We start from the raw sequence: 15,211 nt of genomic DNA, 5'->3' as shown, positions 1-15,211 counted from the left end.
TGGCGTCAGGATCAGGTTCTCACCAAACAGAGCCCCGATTGGAGGACGGGCAGGCACTAGAGCCCATTGGGTGGCAGCGATGTCTGGTGGCGGAGGGGCGGGGGAAGCCAAAGGCCCTTCAGCCTCGCCAGGCAACCCCCCCCCCCCACGAAAGCGCGCCCCTCCCCCAGCTAAAAGGAAGGGTCGCCCAGCTCCTGCACTGAACGCCCTGACCCCAAGACGCGAGGTGGGGCCTCGCTGCATATTCCTGGAGCAGAGGGTAGCGCAATTACCCACCCCCCATCCCCGTCCTGCTGATCCATGCACAGGGAGACCCACGCCCTGCGGCGGCCCCCCAGGCCTCCCTGCAACACCCGGTAATGCAATCCACGGGGGCGGGGGAGGCGGCGGCAGCGACAGCAAAGGCGACGGCGGCGGCGGCAGCAGCAGCACTGCCTCAACCTAGAGACAACCAGAAAGGAGGAAAATGGCTCCGAGCAGGGACCGCCTGCTGCACTTTGGGTTCAAGGCGACAGTGAGTGATAGGGGAAGGGAGTTGGGTGGCCGGGAAGGATGTGTGTGGATGCACAGGCTACTGGGGAAGAAGAGACACGTCTTAGGGGACTGGGAGGACTAGGCAGAAAGCTCAAGTGCTTGCTGGGTTGGTGCGTGCTGTTTGCCCGCGAAGGGGATTAGATGGGCTCCGGTACTATCTGCAGTTGTCCTGCTTTCCTCACTCGCGAGTCCGCGAGCACGCGCGCACTCGCACCCTCCCCACAGCCCCTCCCATACACAAATACACACAGACAGATAGGCACTTCCCTGCCTCTGCTTCTCGCGGTGGGCTTGCGTGCCTTGGAGGCAAGAGCGGGCTCGCGCCGCCGCCGCCGCCGCCGCACTCCGGCTGCTCCCGGGCGGACCGTCGCGGGCTGCGCCCGGGAGTGGGGGAGGGGTGGTCCCGCGCCGCCGCCGCCGCCGCCGCCGCGCGCTCCTCCTCCTCCCCTCCCCACGCCGTTCCGAGGCCCAGGCGGCTCTGCCCAATGAGGAACGGCGTTGCTGGCAGGTGGGGAGTGTTTTTGTTTTGGGTTGAAGTTGAGGCTGAGGGGAGAGAAGAGCTAGCGACAAGCAGTCGTCGCAGCCGCCGGCTCTGCGGGAGGTGGAGGAGGCCCCGCCGGAGCCGAGAGGTTTCTGCTCCTCGCTGACGGCCCCTGCCCGCCGCTCCTCCACCTCCTCCCGGTCCCGGAACTCCCGGGCCTGCCCGGGGCCCCCAGTCTTTGCACTCCGCACGCCGTAGCACCCGGCCCCGGCCGCACCCGCCGACCCCATGAGGAGGGACGTGAACGGAGTGACCAAGAGCAGGTTTGAGGTGTGAGCCTGGGAGGGGGGGGGGGTTAGGGCGGCGTGAACAAAACGATTCCCGCTCTTGTGTCCCGAAAATTTCGCTCCGCACAGAGCCGCCTCCCTTGCCTGGCGCCGTCATCCACCGACCGCTGGGGCTGCCAGACTTCTTTCCCCTTTCTCTCGACCCGAAAGCCCAATGCAGCAGCCCAGCTTCCCTGGTCTTCCCGGCTGGTCGCCTCCAGCCTGTTCCACCAGCGGGCCCCGGCAAGGGATTAGCTCTGGCGCCCTAATTCCCCCCTCCCCCCAGTATCACTCAGCTTTCCATTCTTTACACAACCCTTGGCTTGCCTCCCTCCTCTCGGCAGAAAAAGCATCACAGCTCCGATCTACCGGCTTGCTTCTTTTCTTTCTGCCACCTTCTTCGTGAAACGAGAGGGAAATTATGGGCCAGGGGGCCATTTCTCCGAGTTTGAGAGCCCTTGTTTGGTTACTCTAGGGAAGTGGGGGTTGGTAGACTGGGATGATAGAGACTACCACGGGTTTTTGGTGCTGTGTTTGGTTTGGGTATTGTTCTGATACTTCCTCTTCTTTCCCGTTTAGTCTGTACTTTTGTAGCTCATTGTTTCTGGGAACTCTCAGATGTGTACAGGCTTTGAGATTGGAATGAAGGCCTGAGAGACTTCAGAAAATCCATTCTTTAAGAACTCTTCCTCCTCTGGCGAGAGGTTTATAGCTGTGGAATGGACGACTGGATGAGGAAATAGGAAAACATCTGAAAGTGTCTTTAGTGAAGGGAAGTCCGTGTTAGGGAAGTGATTCCTTTGGAAGTGAAGTATATTCTAAGTACTGACGAATTGCAGTAGTGTGGTAATATACCACGAGGTTTACTGGGGCTTATTGATAAGAGAAAAAAACTGCTACAACAAGAAGAGTAAATGTTACCTGGCCCTTTCTGGCAGAGAATCAGACTGACCTGGGATCACTCAGAGCTCAGTGTACATCTCACTTGGTGTGTTTCTTCATTTCCATTTGAAGGATGAAATTGTAAGACAGTCAGACAAAAGTTTCAGGAAACTTGCCAGCTAGGTGCAGAGGGTGAAATTGTTACCTGAGGGTCTTCAGTTTAGTCTATTCCTTGGTTTGCTCTACAATATTACTGTTGCAGGTGAGGAATGGAGAAAATCAAGGAATTGGCCTCCTTAGAATTTTCATATTTAACTTAATCATAGGAAGGAAGTATCATAGTAGATATGATTTGGTGTTTACTTTAATAGAACTTTAGTTTGCCTTAATGTAGAGAGACCCAATAAGCTTAATTTTTGGTGATTTGCACATTCAGTACTACTGTAAAAGTCAAGACCATCCTTAAAATTACTGAATAGACTTTTAGCAGTTAACAGGAATCCTGAAAGAGAAACCCAAATACCAAAGATCTGAGTGGAGGATAGCGTTTTGCCACTGAAGTCTGCTCTTTATCATTTTGTTTTCTTCTAGACTGCATGAATTATTGTTGGAAGGAGTTTTTTGTAGTATGTGTTTTAAAATTGCATTGCTATATCCTATTTTTATACTTATATTTTATTTAAAAAAATTTTTAACGTTTGTTTATTTTTGAGATAGAGAGAGACAGACCATGAACGGGGGAGGGGCAGAGAGAGAGGGAGACACAGAATCTGAAACAGGCTCCAGGCTCTAAGCTGTCAGCACAGAGCCCTACGCGGGGCTCGAACTCACGGACCGCGAGATCATGACCTGAGCTGAAGTCGGACGCTTAACCGACTGAGCCACCCAGGCTCCCCTTAGCTTATATTTTAATTTGTAGTTTACCTGTAGTCTTGATACTATAATAAAAATATTGCCTTATTAAGTATATCTATTACCTTGAACTAAAGCAACTGAAGCTTTCTAAAGGTATTTGATAAGATTTTTTTAAAAAGGAGGGGGGCACGCCTTGATGGCTCAGTCTTTTAAGCATTGGACTTAGGCTCAGGTCATGATCTCTCACTTCACAGGTTCCAGCCCCATGTGGGGCTCTGTGCTGACAGCTCAGAGCCTGGAGCCTGCTTTGGATTCTGTGTCTCCCTCTCTCTCTGCCCCTCCCCCACCTCTCTCTCTCTCTCTCTCTCTCTCTCTCTCTGTCTCAAAAATAAATAAACATGAAAAAAATTTTTTTAAATAAGGGATAAAAAAACCTCCTTGTACAGTATTTGTGATTCGCTTTTGGTTTATAAGAAAACATTTTAGTCCTTTATTATGATGTGAAGTGGTCCATGCCAGAATACAAATGGGAAGGGGTGGAAATGATATGTGCTAATGAGTTTCATTATCTGAATATTTCATAAAGTCATTTACCTCTTCTTTTCCCCATTTACCTCTTTACTAACCTAATTTACAAGCAGTAAAACAATAAAATGCTCTCATGAAGTAGTAAACTTATTGCTAATTCATTGAAAACATTTTAAATATTTAGTTCCAATGGATAAAAGATGTAGACAAGGTAAAACAGTCTCTTCGTATCTAAAACATGACATCATGTTATTTTTATGTTTTAAAAAAAATTTTATTTTTGAGATAGAGAGAGCACAAGCAAGGGTGGAGTAGAGAGAGAGGGAGACAGTCCAAAGCAGGCTCCAGACTCTGAGCTGTCAGCACAGAGCCCCACACAGGGCTCGAACTTGTGAACTGAGAGATCATGACCTGAGCAGAAGTCAGATGCTTAACTGACTGAGCCACCCAGGCAACCCTCAAATTATTGTTTTAATTCTCAAAATTACAGAATGGTTTTTAAAGGACTGATAATTTTATGATTGTAAGCAGATAGCCAATCCCTGAGGACATTTTTGTAGCAAATAATAACTAATTTCAGATTAATTATGATTAATACAGAAAGTGAAAGACTGTTTTCTTTTTCTTAGCCGCATTTTTTTCTGGGTGAAAGATAACTGAAGTTTATCTTTTTATAGTTGATTCATTAAAATCTTTCTTTAAGGAATATTCTGATTATTATTCTTTTGGATGTTGTAACTGCAGACCACACACTTTAAATCTGACGCTCAGGGCTATAGGTGTAGAAAAAATTTTTAAGTTAAAATGAAGAGATAAGAGTACTTGTTAGATATGTAGCTGTGAAACAGCCAGAGTAGATGACAGCTGGGTAGAAGTTAAAAAGATCCAGAGATGTGAAAATTATTGTTGTTCTTTGCTGTATCACTTTGGCATTAAATTTCTACAAAATAACCCGAAAAGCTAGCATAATGCACTCTGAATAATGTGTCTCTCAGTTGAAAGTCTTCATCTAAATACTTTTTATTGCATAACTTACAGTGCACATTGTTTTGTGGCAAATTTTGATAAATTGTCTTTGTAACTTAATAATAGTTATTGCATCCTGCATGCCAGACACTGAGCTAGATGTTTTACTTCAGTTTTTTTTATTTTTTGTTTACTTCTTAATTTTTATTTTAAGTAGGATCCACCCCCACCATGAGGCTTGAACTCACAACCCTGAGATTAAGAGTCACATGCTCTACCTACTGAGCCAGCCGGGTGCCCCTACTTCAGTAACTTCCAATTCTCATGGTTCTGTTTCACAGTTGAGGAAAGCTAGGGCCTAAGAAGTGTTCAAGTTGCACAGCTAGTAAGGGGCGGGGGGGGGGGGGGGGGGAGCCAAGATTCCAATCTGCATTTTTTAAACTTCACTCTGTCATTCTGCTCTGTTTTTAGCATAACATAGCATCAAAGCCCATAAAAAGTATGGAAAAGAACTTTCCTAAATTTCTTCACTCAGTATATTTCATTTTGTCTTTGCTATCAAGAATGAAGTTGTCCTTCATTTTAAGTATTATAACATGTTATCTTAACACTCAGTGAGATTAGTGACAGACGTGTGTAAATAAGCTAGCCCTTGAATCTAAGTTTAGATTTTTTCGGTAAAACCTGTCTATTTTGTCATTCTCTTAGTAGCTCCATTATAAGGTTATAGTACTATTAGAGGAAAATTTTTATCTTATTTGAGTTTATTAAAAAGTCTAGCATTATCTACATTGAAAACATTAACTGACATCACAGATATAATTTACTGTTTAATCAGTGCCTGGAAATGTTAAGATTCACATAGTTAGGAATTGATAAGCTCCAATTTGAGTACTTTGAGTCCCTGTTCACTATTGTTTTTCATTATTGCTCACTGCTGCTTTGATAAATGTATAATATTTTAGTCTGTAAGATTAGATTGTAGTACTTATTTGCCTGCTTCGTTTTATCAAATCATTTTGTCCAAAATAAGAAAAATCATAAAATGTGGTATGGCAGAAAGAACATACTGCATTACGAGTCGAGAGAACTGATGATGTTAGTTAATCTTGATGTTTGCCACCAGCTAACTATAACTTTAGTCATTTCTTTTCGCTTCTCCGGTTTGGTCATTTCCCTTCTTTGCAAAACAAGGAAGTTAGAATCAATTACTAAGGTTCCTTTTGTTCTAGAATCCTATGAATCTGTAACTTTTTAATAAAAGCAGAGGACCATATTTCGTTGGGTGTTTCTTCTAAACCAGCCACTCCAGGGGCACCTGGGTGGCTTAGTTGGCTGGGCTGGGTGTCCGACTTCAGCTCAGGTCATGATCTCACAGGTTCGTGGGTTTGAGCCCTGCATCGGGCTCTGTGCTGACAGCTCGAAGCCTGAAGCCTGCTTCAGATTCTGTGTCTCCCTCTCTCTCTCTGCCCCTTCCCTGCTCTCGCTCTCTCTCTCTCAAAAGTAAAATATACATAAAAAATAAATAAATGAAACAGTCACTCCAGTATATTGTTAAAGTTTGGAAGCAGAGTTGCACAGTACTGCGAAGGCTGCAGTAATTACCTTTTTCTCCCATAAGGATTTATCTTCTAATCTAAAGAACATTCTGCGTAGTAAATAACCATATTTTCCAAATTGGTGCACGTGGAAAATGTGACACATTTTTCCAGTGGGTGACAGCCATTTGTTTCATTCTATTTGAAAAGGCTTGCAATGGGAAAGAGTACTAGTAACAGTAAGGTTTGTTTGTTTCTTTGTTATAACACTTTTGAGATTTGTCTGAAAGCAGTTATCTAACATTATACAAAGTCCAAATTAGAGGTTTAGGGTTTTGGGGCCCATTCAGACAATCTTTTTTTTTTTTTTTTATAGTGTTATTGATGTTTATTGTATAATTATGGGTCCTTTTTACCTTTGAAACATGGCACATTAATCATGTACTTATATTGTAGTCATTCATTATTTAAAAATCAAGATGTTTCTTTGTACAGTCTACATAAGCCATTACACTTTGAAAATTATGTTTTCCATTAAGTTGTTAAAAATATTTAGCTTTGCAAAAACCTTACAAAGTGTATTCCTTTTTTTTTTTTTTAAGTTTATTTATTTATTTTGAGAGAGAGAGAGAATCCCAAGCAGGCTCTGCACTGTCAGTGTAGAGCCCGATGCAGGGCTCAAACTCCAGAGCTGTGAGATCATGACCTGAGCCACAGTCAGATACTTAACCAACTGAGCCACCCAGGGGCCCCTACAGAGTGTATTCTTGATATTTAAGTCATACATTCTTAGATGTAATCTATTTCTACATTGAAGATTTTCATTCATTAAATCAGTATTAGAAGTGTTTAGAAGTATTTACACTTTTAAATTCTTATGTTTTAGGTTATTTGTCAGTTTTAGCTGTTAGTGTTATTGTCACTTTTTATTTTTTATTTTTAAAAAAATTTTTTTTTTCAACGTTTATTTATTTTTGGGACAGAGAGAGACAGAGCATGAACGGGGGAGGGGCAGAGAGAGAGGGAGACACAGAATCGGAAACAGGCTCCAGGCTCTGAGCCATCAGCCCAGAGCCCGACGCGGGGCTCGAACTCACAGACCGCAAGATCGTGACCTGGCTGAAGTCGGACGCTTAACCGACTGCGCCACCCAGGCGCCCCTATTGTCACTTTTTAAATCCTAATTTCTAAAATCCTTCTGTTTTTATCCTGGGTGTCTCTTTTCAAATCTTGGTTGAGTTTTTCTTGCAAATTATTAAGTACTTTTGTTACAGGCCAAGAATTCCATTCCCAGGCCTTAGATTACCGTTTCCCAATTGGTGACAGACTGGGAACTGAATTAAAATTTTTAGTAATCTAACTAGTACTGTGGTTTTGGAAGAGTATTTTTAGATGTTCAAAATAAAATATTCCGTTACACCAGGAAAATCCAAGGGAGGGAGGAAGAAGAAAGAATGCCCTTAAGCTGACCAAATTTAGCTGCTTGTGCGTAGTTGTCTTTACACTGTTTTCCTATTTGGTCTTCCTGACTTGGTGAATTCTTAGACCCCTACCAAAAACGGACTCAGAAAAATAAAGGCATACAAGTTAGTTTTATAGTTTCATGTCTTAGTGCACTTGGACCCATTTGAAAAAAGATTTTAACTTAATAGCAACTAACAATAGGTGGTGGTATTGAACTGTGCAAAGGTATTTTGTGCTTGATTCATCTTGCTTAATTATATAACTTTTAAAAATGAAGATATGTATTCAAATGGAAATAGATCCAAAACGTATTTGCATTAGCTTTTGAAGACTTTCTGTTAAAAGAATGACTTTGCCGGGTATTTTCGGCACACATCTGATAACTACTTAGCAGGCATATGAGTGATATCTGTAGGTTAAATAACATCTATTCCCTAATCATTTTTCCTCGAATTTGATTTTATGGTATTCTCTTGGATTTAGTAAGCCTCATCTGACAGTTGTAATCAGGTGGAAATGTCATTTATCTCAGTCATTGTTGCTCAGTCTTTTAAGATGCTGTGAGGTTAAAGTTACAATTAAATCATGTTAGATAAGAATTTAGCAAAAAAAAAAAAAAAGTTTAGCCAGTTTTGAAACATGTATTGACAATGTTTTCTGTCATTTTTGTCCTTGATCCCAGGAATTTCTAGTAAAAACTAAAAAAGGGAAATAGAATACCGTGAAAGGAAGTAACAAACTGATCTTATGCATTACTGTGGTGCTAAGACAGAAGTCATATCTAACAACAAGGTGAAGGTTAGAAACATAGCAAATGCCTGCCCAATTTTATATAATCAGATATACCAACTATTTATGGTATTTGTTGGTTACTGTGATTTCCTGACCAACTAGAGGATGTGGACAGATATAATTAAACAATCGTTTATAAGGAAAAAAGTGGAAAAGCATTTTCAGTTGTACTTACAATTTGCAATAAGGAGTCATAGGTGTACCTATTCTGGGTGCTTCAGTGTTTACTTCACAATCTGCAGAACAAAGGAATTTATGTGGCAGGAAAGACAGGCAAAAAGAAAACAGTAAAATCTCTAGATTAGGGCAGGTTTTTAAATATGAAGTACCTATTCTTATGTATATGTCACCCTTGGTTGACAGTTTAGGCCCTGGGAAGGTCATTCCCAACTCTTGTGTATACTGAATTGCAGTTTACCAACCAAGAGGCAGTTTTGTTTGTTTTTTTGTTTTCTTTTTTCCTCTTTCAAGGTGGGTGGGGAGCAGAAAAAGAAAACGGATTTGCAGTTGCCTACAAATAAACAATTTAATGTTAACTGTGTTAGTTGCAAAGTTTTCCAGAGTTCTCTGTTAGAATGTCATCCTTTTCTTTTTGTCATCTTATTTTTTTTTAAATCATTCTTTGTTGCCTTATTTTTTGAACCAGATCATTTATATATTTTAATGTTCTATTTTGAAATTAATTTGAGTAGAAAGAGAATGAAAGTGTTAAGGTGATGTCTTAAGGATTTTATAAATGGAAATAATACAGTTCTGAACTATGAAATAAGTGCTCACATACATATATTTTATAAATATGTGTTCTGTGTGTATATAATATGTATGTAATAGTGTATATGTGTTTACTGGTATCTGTGTGTCCTTTCTGGACCTCCATTATTGCAGCTGTAGGGTTCTTTCTGGCATGGAAATTCTGTGATTGTCTGTAAGTAAATCCCCCAACTTGCTCTAGGTTAGAGATTAGATATTCAGTTTATTGTCAGTGTTCTTGCATTTGTTTGTTTCCAATTGTTAGTAGAGACAAAACAGCCTGTGTGATCTTAACCCATATTCTGCTTTGTGGTTTTTTTGTTTGTTTGCTTTTTTAGATTTTTAAATTTTTTAAATCTCTATACCCAGTGTGGGGCTCAAATTCATGACCCTGAGATCAAGAGTCGCATGCTTTACCAATTGAGCCAGTCAGGTGCCCCACCCATGTTCTGCTTTGGATTCCTGCTTGTTTTTGCCCTGAATTCTGATAAAAGTAGCAGTAGACACTGGAAGGGAGAAAAAAACAAAAAAAAAACAAACAAACTGGTTTATCTGTCCAAATGATTACCTTTGCCAAGAGGGCAAGGAGGAATGGATATAATGATTGTGTGATATCCTGGAGTATAGTGTGCTGTGATTCATTTTCTTAGGATGTATGGTATTTATATATTTATATAGAGAGAATCTAAGAGTATTAGCTTTGAAGTCTGAGTTTGAACCCTGGCTTTGCCACTTACCATCTATGTGACCTTGGGCAAGTTACGTAATCTCTGAGTCTCAAATTTTCAATATCTAAAATGTGTATAATGCCTACCTCACTGGATTGTAAGGATTTAATTCTATAATGTTTATGTGGCACTTAGCAAGTTGTCTACTGAACAATAAGGGCTCAATAAATGATGCCTATTATTATATTACTCTGTGGAGTCTACCACACAATAAGCACTCAGTAAATGACGACTCTTATTATATTACTTTGTGGAGTAGGGTGTTTTTAATTAGACTTTTTGTAAATCATTATTTTAAATGCTTTAAAGGAATTTACTATTTAAAGGGAAAATTCTATTATAAAGGAAAGAATGTAACTATCTCTTTATTCATCTGATTCAGTTTATATACTGGGTTTATTAAACAGGAACACCTATGAATTTTAACCAGTCTAGTTGAAGAGTAGTAATTTAGCAGTGTTTCAATCTGGAGTTGATACTGCAACTGTTATTGTATTCGTTGTTAGGCAAATGTGGATAAATGTCTCCTAAGATGAGAATTTGGCACCAAATTGTAAGTTGACATTTAAAACACTAGATCAGTCAGCTTTTACCCAGAAACTGGCCATTCTTTCTTCACTGATTTGTAGAAAATAAAGCTATGGTGTGACTGAACATGGACAAGTAGAGATGCATTTATTTTTGAAAAAGAACTCTGCATTGCTAATACCCTTTCCCCACACTCATCCTTATCAGCTTTTTGAAGATTGTTTACATGTCCTGCATGTAAAGAAGCCCATGTTGAAAAAAAATCACATAACTTATTTCTGCAATGCATTCATAGGAAAGAAATCTGACGTATATCAGAATTCTTCTTGGATAAATTAAAACATTTATTTAATACTATAATTTTCATAACGTATTACCCAGAATGGTGACTTCAGGAAGATAATGGACTTAATACTCGTTATTCTTAGTCACAGCTGACTGGGGTACACAAAAGAATTTTCCCAAATCTAGATCTCTACACCAAAAAAAAAAAAATGCAGTCTCACTGAGGTCAAAACATTCCTTAAGAAAGAACAATGGTATTTAGATTATTTGCCTCAAAGGGTGGATTATAGGCCCTGTGTGACATAAATTTCATCTGAGCTCATCAGTCTCTGGTCCAGACACAAAAGTTTGGCCAAATATAGGAATCAAGATCTCAAGGGATCCCAGTGAGCCCTGGGAAAATCCACTTACCTCTCTTTGTCTTTAGAGCTCTAAAATAAGATCTCCAATATGTATTTCCCTAACTTAATACAAACTAGATCAATGTTAAAGATGAAACCTAATATAATGTTGTATGTCAGTTATAGCTCAATTAAAAAAAAATTAAACCTAAAACTTATTCTGATAGTATTCCTTGAGTTAAATGGACATTATTAAGGAGGAATAAAGTGAAACTAAATTTCGTTTATAGCAACTGAATGTCACAGTAGAGCTAAATAAGGAACAACCTGAATGTCAGAATCACCAGTGAAGTTTTTTCCAATACTGATCCCTTGAAGCCATCCCCTCTGGCATGCAAGTTTCCTAGAAGTTCCTTAGAGATAATGATACAAATTTCTGTTAAAGAAACACTGGGATAAGGGATACAAAGGTAACTTGTATTTGCAACCTGAATTCCATGGAAAAAGAGACTTACCTACCATGAATTTGACATCTTAAAATCAGTACACCTTCTCTCAGGTTTCTATCCTATCCTAGATGTTTTTAGCCCTAGAAACAAGGTGCAGTATCTAATATATGGCATCTAAAATATAGTCATTTTATAATTTGTATGTTTTACATGATCAGATACGTTCAGTTTCACGATGAAACCTCCAGAACACATTATATAGCCTCTCAAGCTATGGAGAACATCAGAGAGCTCAGGAAAGCTTATTTGACCTTGTCCAGGGATTAGAAAATCTCAGTATAGAAAACCAAGGTATACTGTTGGAGTTCAATACTATTCAAAATTTACTTAGCGACCAACTATGTGTTGTGTTACAGGTACAGAGCAGCTCTAAAACATTGTCTCTGCCTCAGGGAGTTTGTAATCTAGTTAGGAAGAAAGATAATTAGTGCGTTCTGGTAAATGCAGTGTTAGAGGTATGGGAGAGTGATAAGAACCAATTTCATGAAAAGCATTCACAGTGTTTTTTAAAAGAAAACAAAATCCATTGACCCTGCCTTTTCAAAATATGAGCACTTTTAAAAATATTTACACTGTCAGGTGTAAAATTTTAAAAATACAAGTAACTACTTCTCCTCCTCTGTAATATTCTCTCTATATTTGTAAGAGAAGACCAAGGGGAAAGATAGGCAGGCTTTTATTAGTAATTTCTTTGAGTTTGCTGATACATCTTTAAGGGAAACAAAACAGTAGCACCACTACATGGTACAAATAATCAGAGTAACTGCTTCTGTCTAAAGCCAGACATTCCTCAGAGATTTAAACTGAAGTTAAACAGGGTTAGAAAAAGAGTAACAGGAAAGTAACTCTTTCACCAGTAGTTCCAGGAATTCATTATATGGTATGTAGTTATACACTGGTGCTCCATTTGTTTTCAGGCAATAAATAAGTCTTGTTAAGGAATTCATGAATGATTCTGCATAATGCTGACCCTCATATGTGTAGGGCATCTCTCCCCCTTCAGAAAGAGAGATATTTGAATTTCTCAAGTAACAAATTAATATAGTATTTTATATATTAAAGAACATGTTCTTTAATTTGATTTCATTTGAACTTCAAAAAAATCTTATGTGTTAGACAGAGAATATTTCTCTGCTATTTTATAGATAAGAAAGCAGATGCTCTGAAAGGCTGTTATTTTCCCAACATTAAATAGCTAAGTATAAAAGCCAGAACTTTAATCCAGTTACTTGAAGTCTGTTATACTTGTCTCTAGCATATGCTAAGAATGGGCTGTTTTGAACAATTTATTCATTATTCTTCTTTTGATCCATAACAGGCATTTATAAGATGTTGGTTAGAACTGATTTTAACACTTGAGTTTGTGGCCATAGAATTGAGCAAAGTAATTGTGTGGGGGATTGCAAAGAATGAGAATTGAACCTGTACTTTGGCTTATTAGCCATACTTACTAGCCTCTTAGCCATGACTCTCCTAAACAGCCATGAACAAATATTCTGTGTAAATAATACGAAGATACCTGTGTAATTACAGTTGGACCAAAAACTGTTAGTATATAATCCATACATCTAATAAAACTGATCTGGGCTTCTGGGTGGCTCAATCGGTTGAGTGTCAGACTTCAGCTCAGGTCACGATCTCACAGTTTGTGAGATCCCACATTGGGCTTTCTGCTGTCAGCGCGGAGCACACTTTGGATTCTCTGTCTCCTGCCCCATCTCTGCACCTTCCCCGGTCACGCTCTCTCAAAAATAAATAAAAACATTAAAAAAAACCCAACCTGATTTACTATAATTCTTCACGAAGACTAGGAATGAGATATTAAAACAGTCTAACAAGTGTTTGTAGAACCTTGAAAATAAGTTTGTAAAGCCTTTTGCAAGTTTTGTTCTTAGGTTTTTGACTTACAAAGTCTGGGCAACATTTTCCTCAGTTTCACGTAATGAATTATTATAGATGAAAAGTAGCAAAAAAAAGTAGCAATATGCTACTATCGAGTTAAAATAATAAAAATTTTGGATATAGTATTTTATGAACAGACATTTCTAGATAAAAGATCAAGTAGGTCTAGTAAATCAAATTGTTTTTTTGTTTTTTTTAAATTTTTTTTTTTAACATTTATTTATTTTTGAGACAGAGAGAGACAGAGAATGAACAGGGGAGGGGCAGAGAGAGAGGGAGACACAGAATCTGAAACAGGCTCCAGGCTCTGAGCTGTCAGCACAGAGCCCGACGCGGGGCTCGAACTCACGGACCGTGAGATCGTGACCTGAGCCGAAGTCGGACGCTTAACCAACCAAGCCACCCAGGCGCCCCTCAAATTGTTTTTAATATCATAAAGAGTTCTAAGAAACTCATTTTCTAGAATGTTTACATTATTTGTTTCAATAATGTAAAATTTGCATTAAAAGTGACCCCATCCATAAAATACAAGCTGTTCTAGGATTATAGCCAAGATCTATCTGACCCTTCTAACCATTATCAAATATATGTTAAAATGAAGTGTGTAATTAAGTCATTACAGTACCTTTTTAGTCTTTTTTTTTGTTTTTTTCAAGTCTCCACCCAGCGTGGGGCTTGAAGTCATGATCTCGTTGCATGGTCTAACTGATTGAGCCAGCCAAGCACCCCATTCCTGTTTAGTCTTTTTTTGAAAATGTTTTTTTATTGGTCGTTTTCTTTAAAAATTTTTTTTAACGTGTATTTATTTTTGAGACAGAATCAGAGCATGAACTGGGGAGGGTCAGACAGAGAGGGAGACACAGAATCCGAAGCAGGCTCCAGGCTCTGAGCTGTCAGCACAGAGCCCGATGTGGGGCTCAAACTCATGGACTGTGAGATCATGACCTGAGCCCAAGTCTGACGCTTAACCAACTGAGCCACCCAGGCGCCCCCATCCCTGTTTAGTCTTGACAGTACTATATACCTACCTAGGATCCAGTTTTAGTATTTTATGTTTTACATGTTCTGGTTCTTGTCAAGTGGCTGGAGTTTTGTCGGTATTGCCATTAACAATATCGTTTCAGAGTTGAATTAACACCAGAATGATCAACCACTGGATTCAGTGCAACATTAGGCTGGGAACTAGGGGAGAATATCTATGCTCCACATTATCTTAATTGGACTCAGTGTTTTTCTTCTGTGGAATTAAGCCTGGATACACATCCAGGTTGAAGGTACAGCCAGTCAAAGAGTATTTGTAGGTAGTTGTTACGCTTAATGCCAGTAGTGTTCTTAAAAAAGTAAATGATCAGATGGAAGTCTAAGTAAAACTTAACCAAAAGTAGCTCAGTAAACTTTCTTGTAGCTTTTATTTACTATGGCTGAGTTGGACTATGGCTGATTAAGTGAAATGTGAAATGATCCCATTATTTTAGCCAAGGGAAACTAACATCAATCTCTTTGGCAGTCCTAAACTAACTTCAGGTCCCTCAGTTTAATGTGTTTCAGGGACATGTCTTCTGCCCACTTCTATCTTATAGGCTTGTGGTCTAATTTGGGACTGCAAATGGAGGTTAAATTGTTGCTTTAATATTTATTCTTGGAAGTGAAACAAAAGTATAATATTCTGTTTATCTTAAAGTGAGTTTTGAGTGAAAAGTAATTCCTCCATCCCCCTCCCCCAATCTTCAGAGGTTAATCATTGTTAACTGGTTATTATATATACTTTTACAAATTATGTATCTTTTATTGTGTATGGTTTT

General features: G+C 39.5%; 1 protein-coding gene across 4 annotated transcripts in view; it reads left to right on the top strand.

The window, feature by feature from the left end:
- Positions 1-125: 125 nt before the first annotated feature.
- The window catches only part of FBXL20 (F-box and leucine rich repeat protein 20), a 97,430-nt gene continuing 82,344 nt past the window's right edge, over positions 126-15,211 (top strand). Inside the window, exon 1 of one of the 4 annotated variants that reach the window (XM_047081184.1) lies at positions 126-514. In XM_047081184.1, coding sequence (XP_046937140.1) covers positions 467-514 — 48 coding nt within the window. In that variant the 5' untranslated portion in view covers positions 126-466. Of the gene's footprint in view, positions 515-1,089; positions 1,346-15,211 lie in introns of those variants that run through there. The other 3 variants (XM_047081180.1, XM_047081181.1, XM_047081183.1) reach the window with 3 other exon arrangements.

This window comes from Lynx rufus, unplaced genomic scaffold, assembly GCF_022079265.1.
Source record: "Lynx rufus isolate CCGP_SWC_20201006 ecotype Redwood Valley unplaced genomic scaffold, mLynRuf1.p SCAF_18, whole genome shotgun sequence".
Taxonomy (NCBI): domain Eukaryota; kingdom Metazoa; phylum Chordata; class Mammalia; order Carnivora; family Felidae; genus Lynx; species Lynx rufus.
Note: the sequence above shows the minus strand (reverse complement) of the source record. Positions and strands in the feature narration are given on the sequence as shown.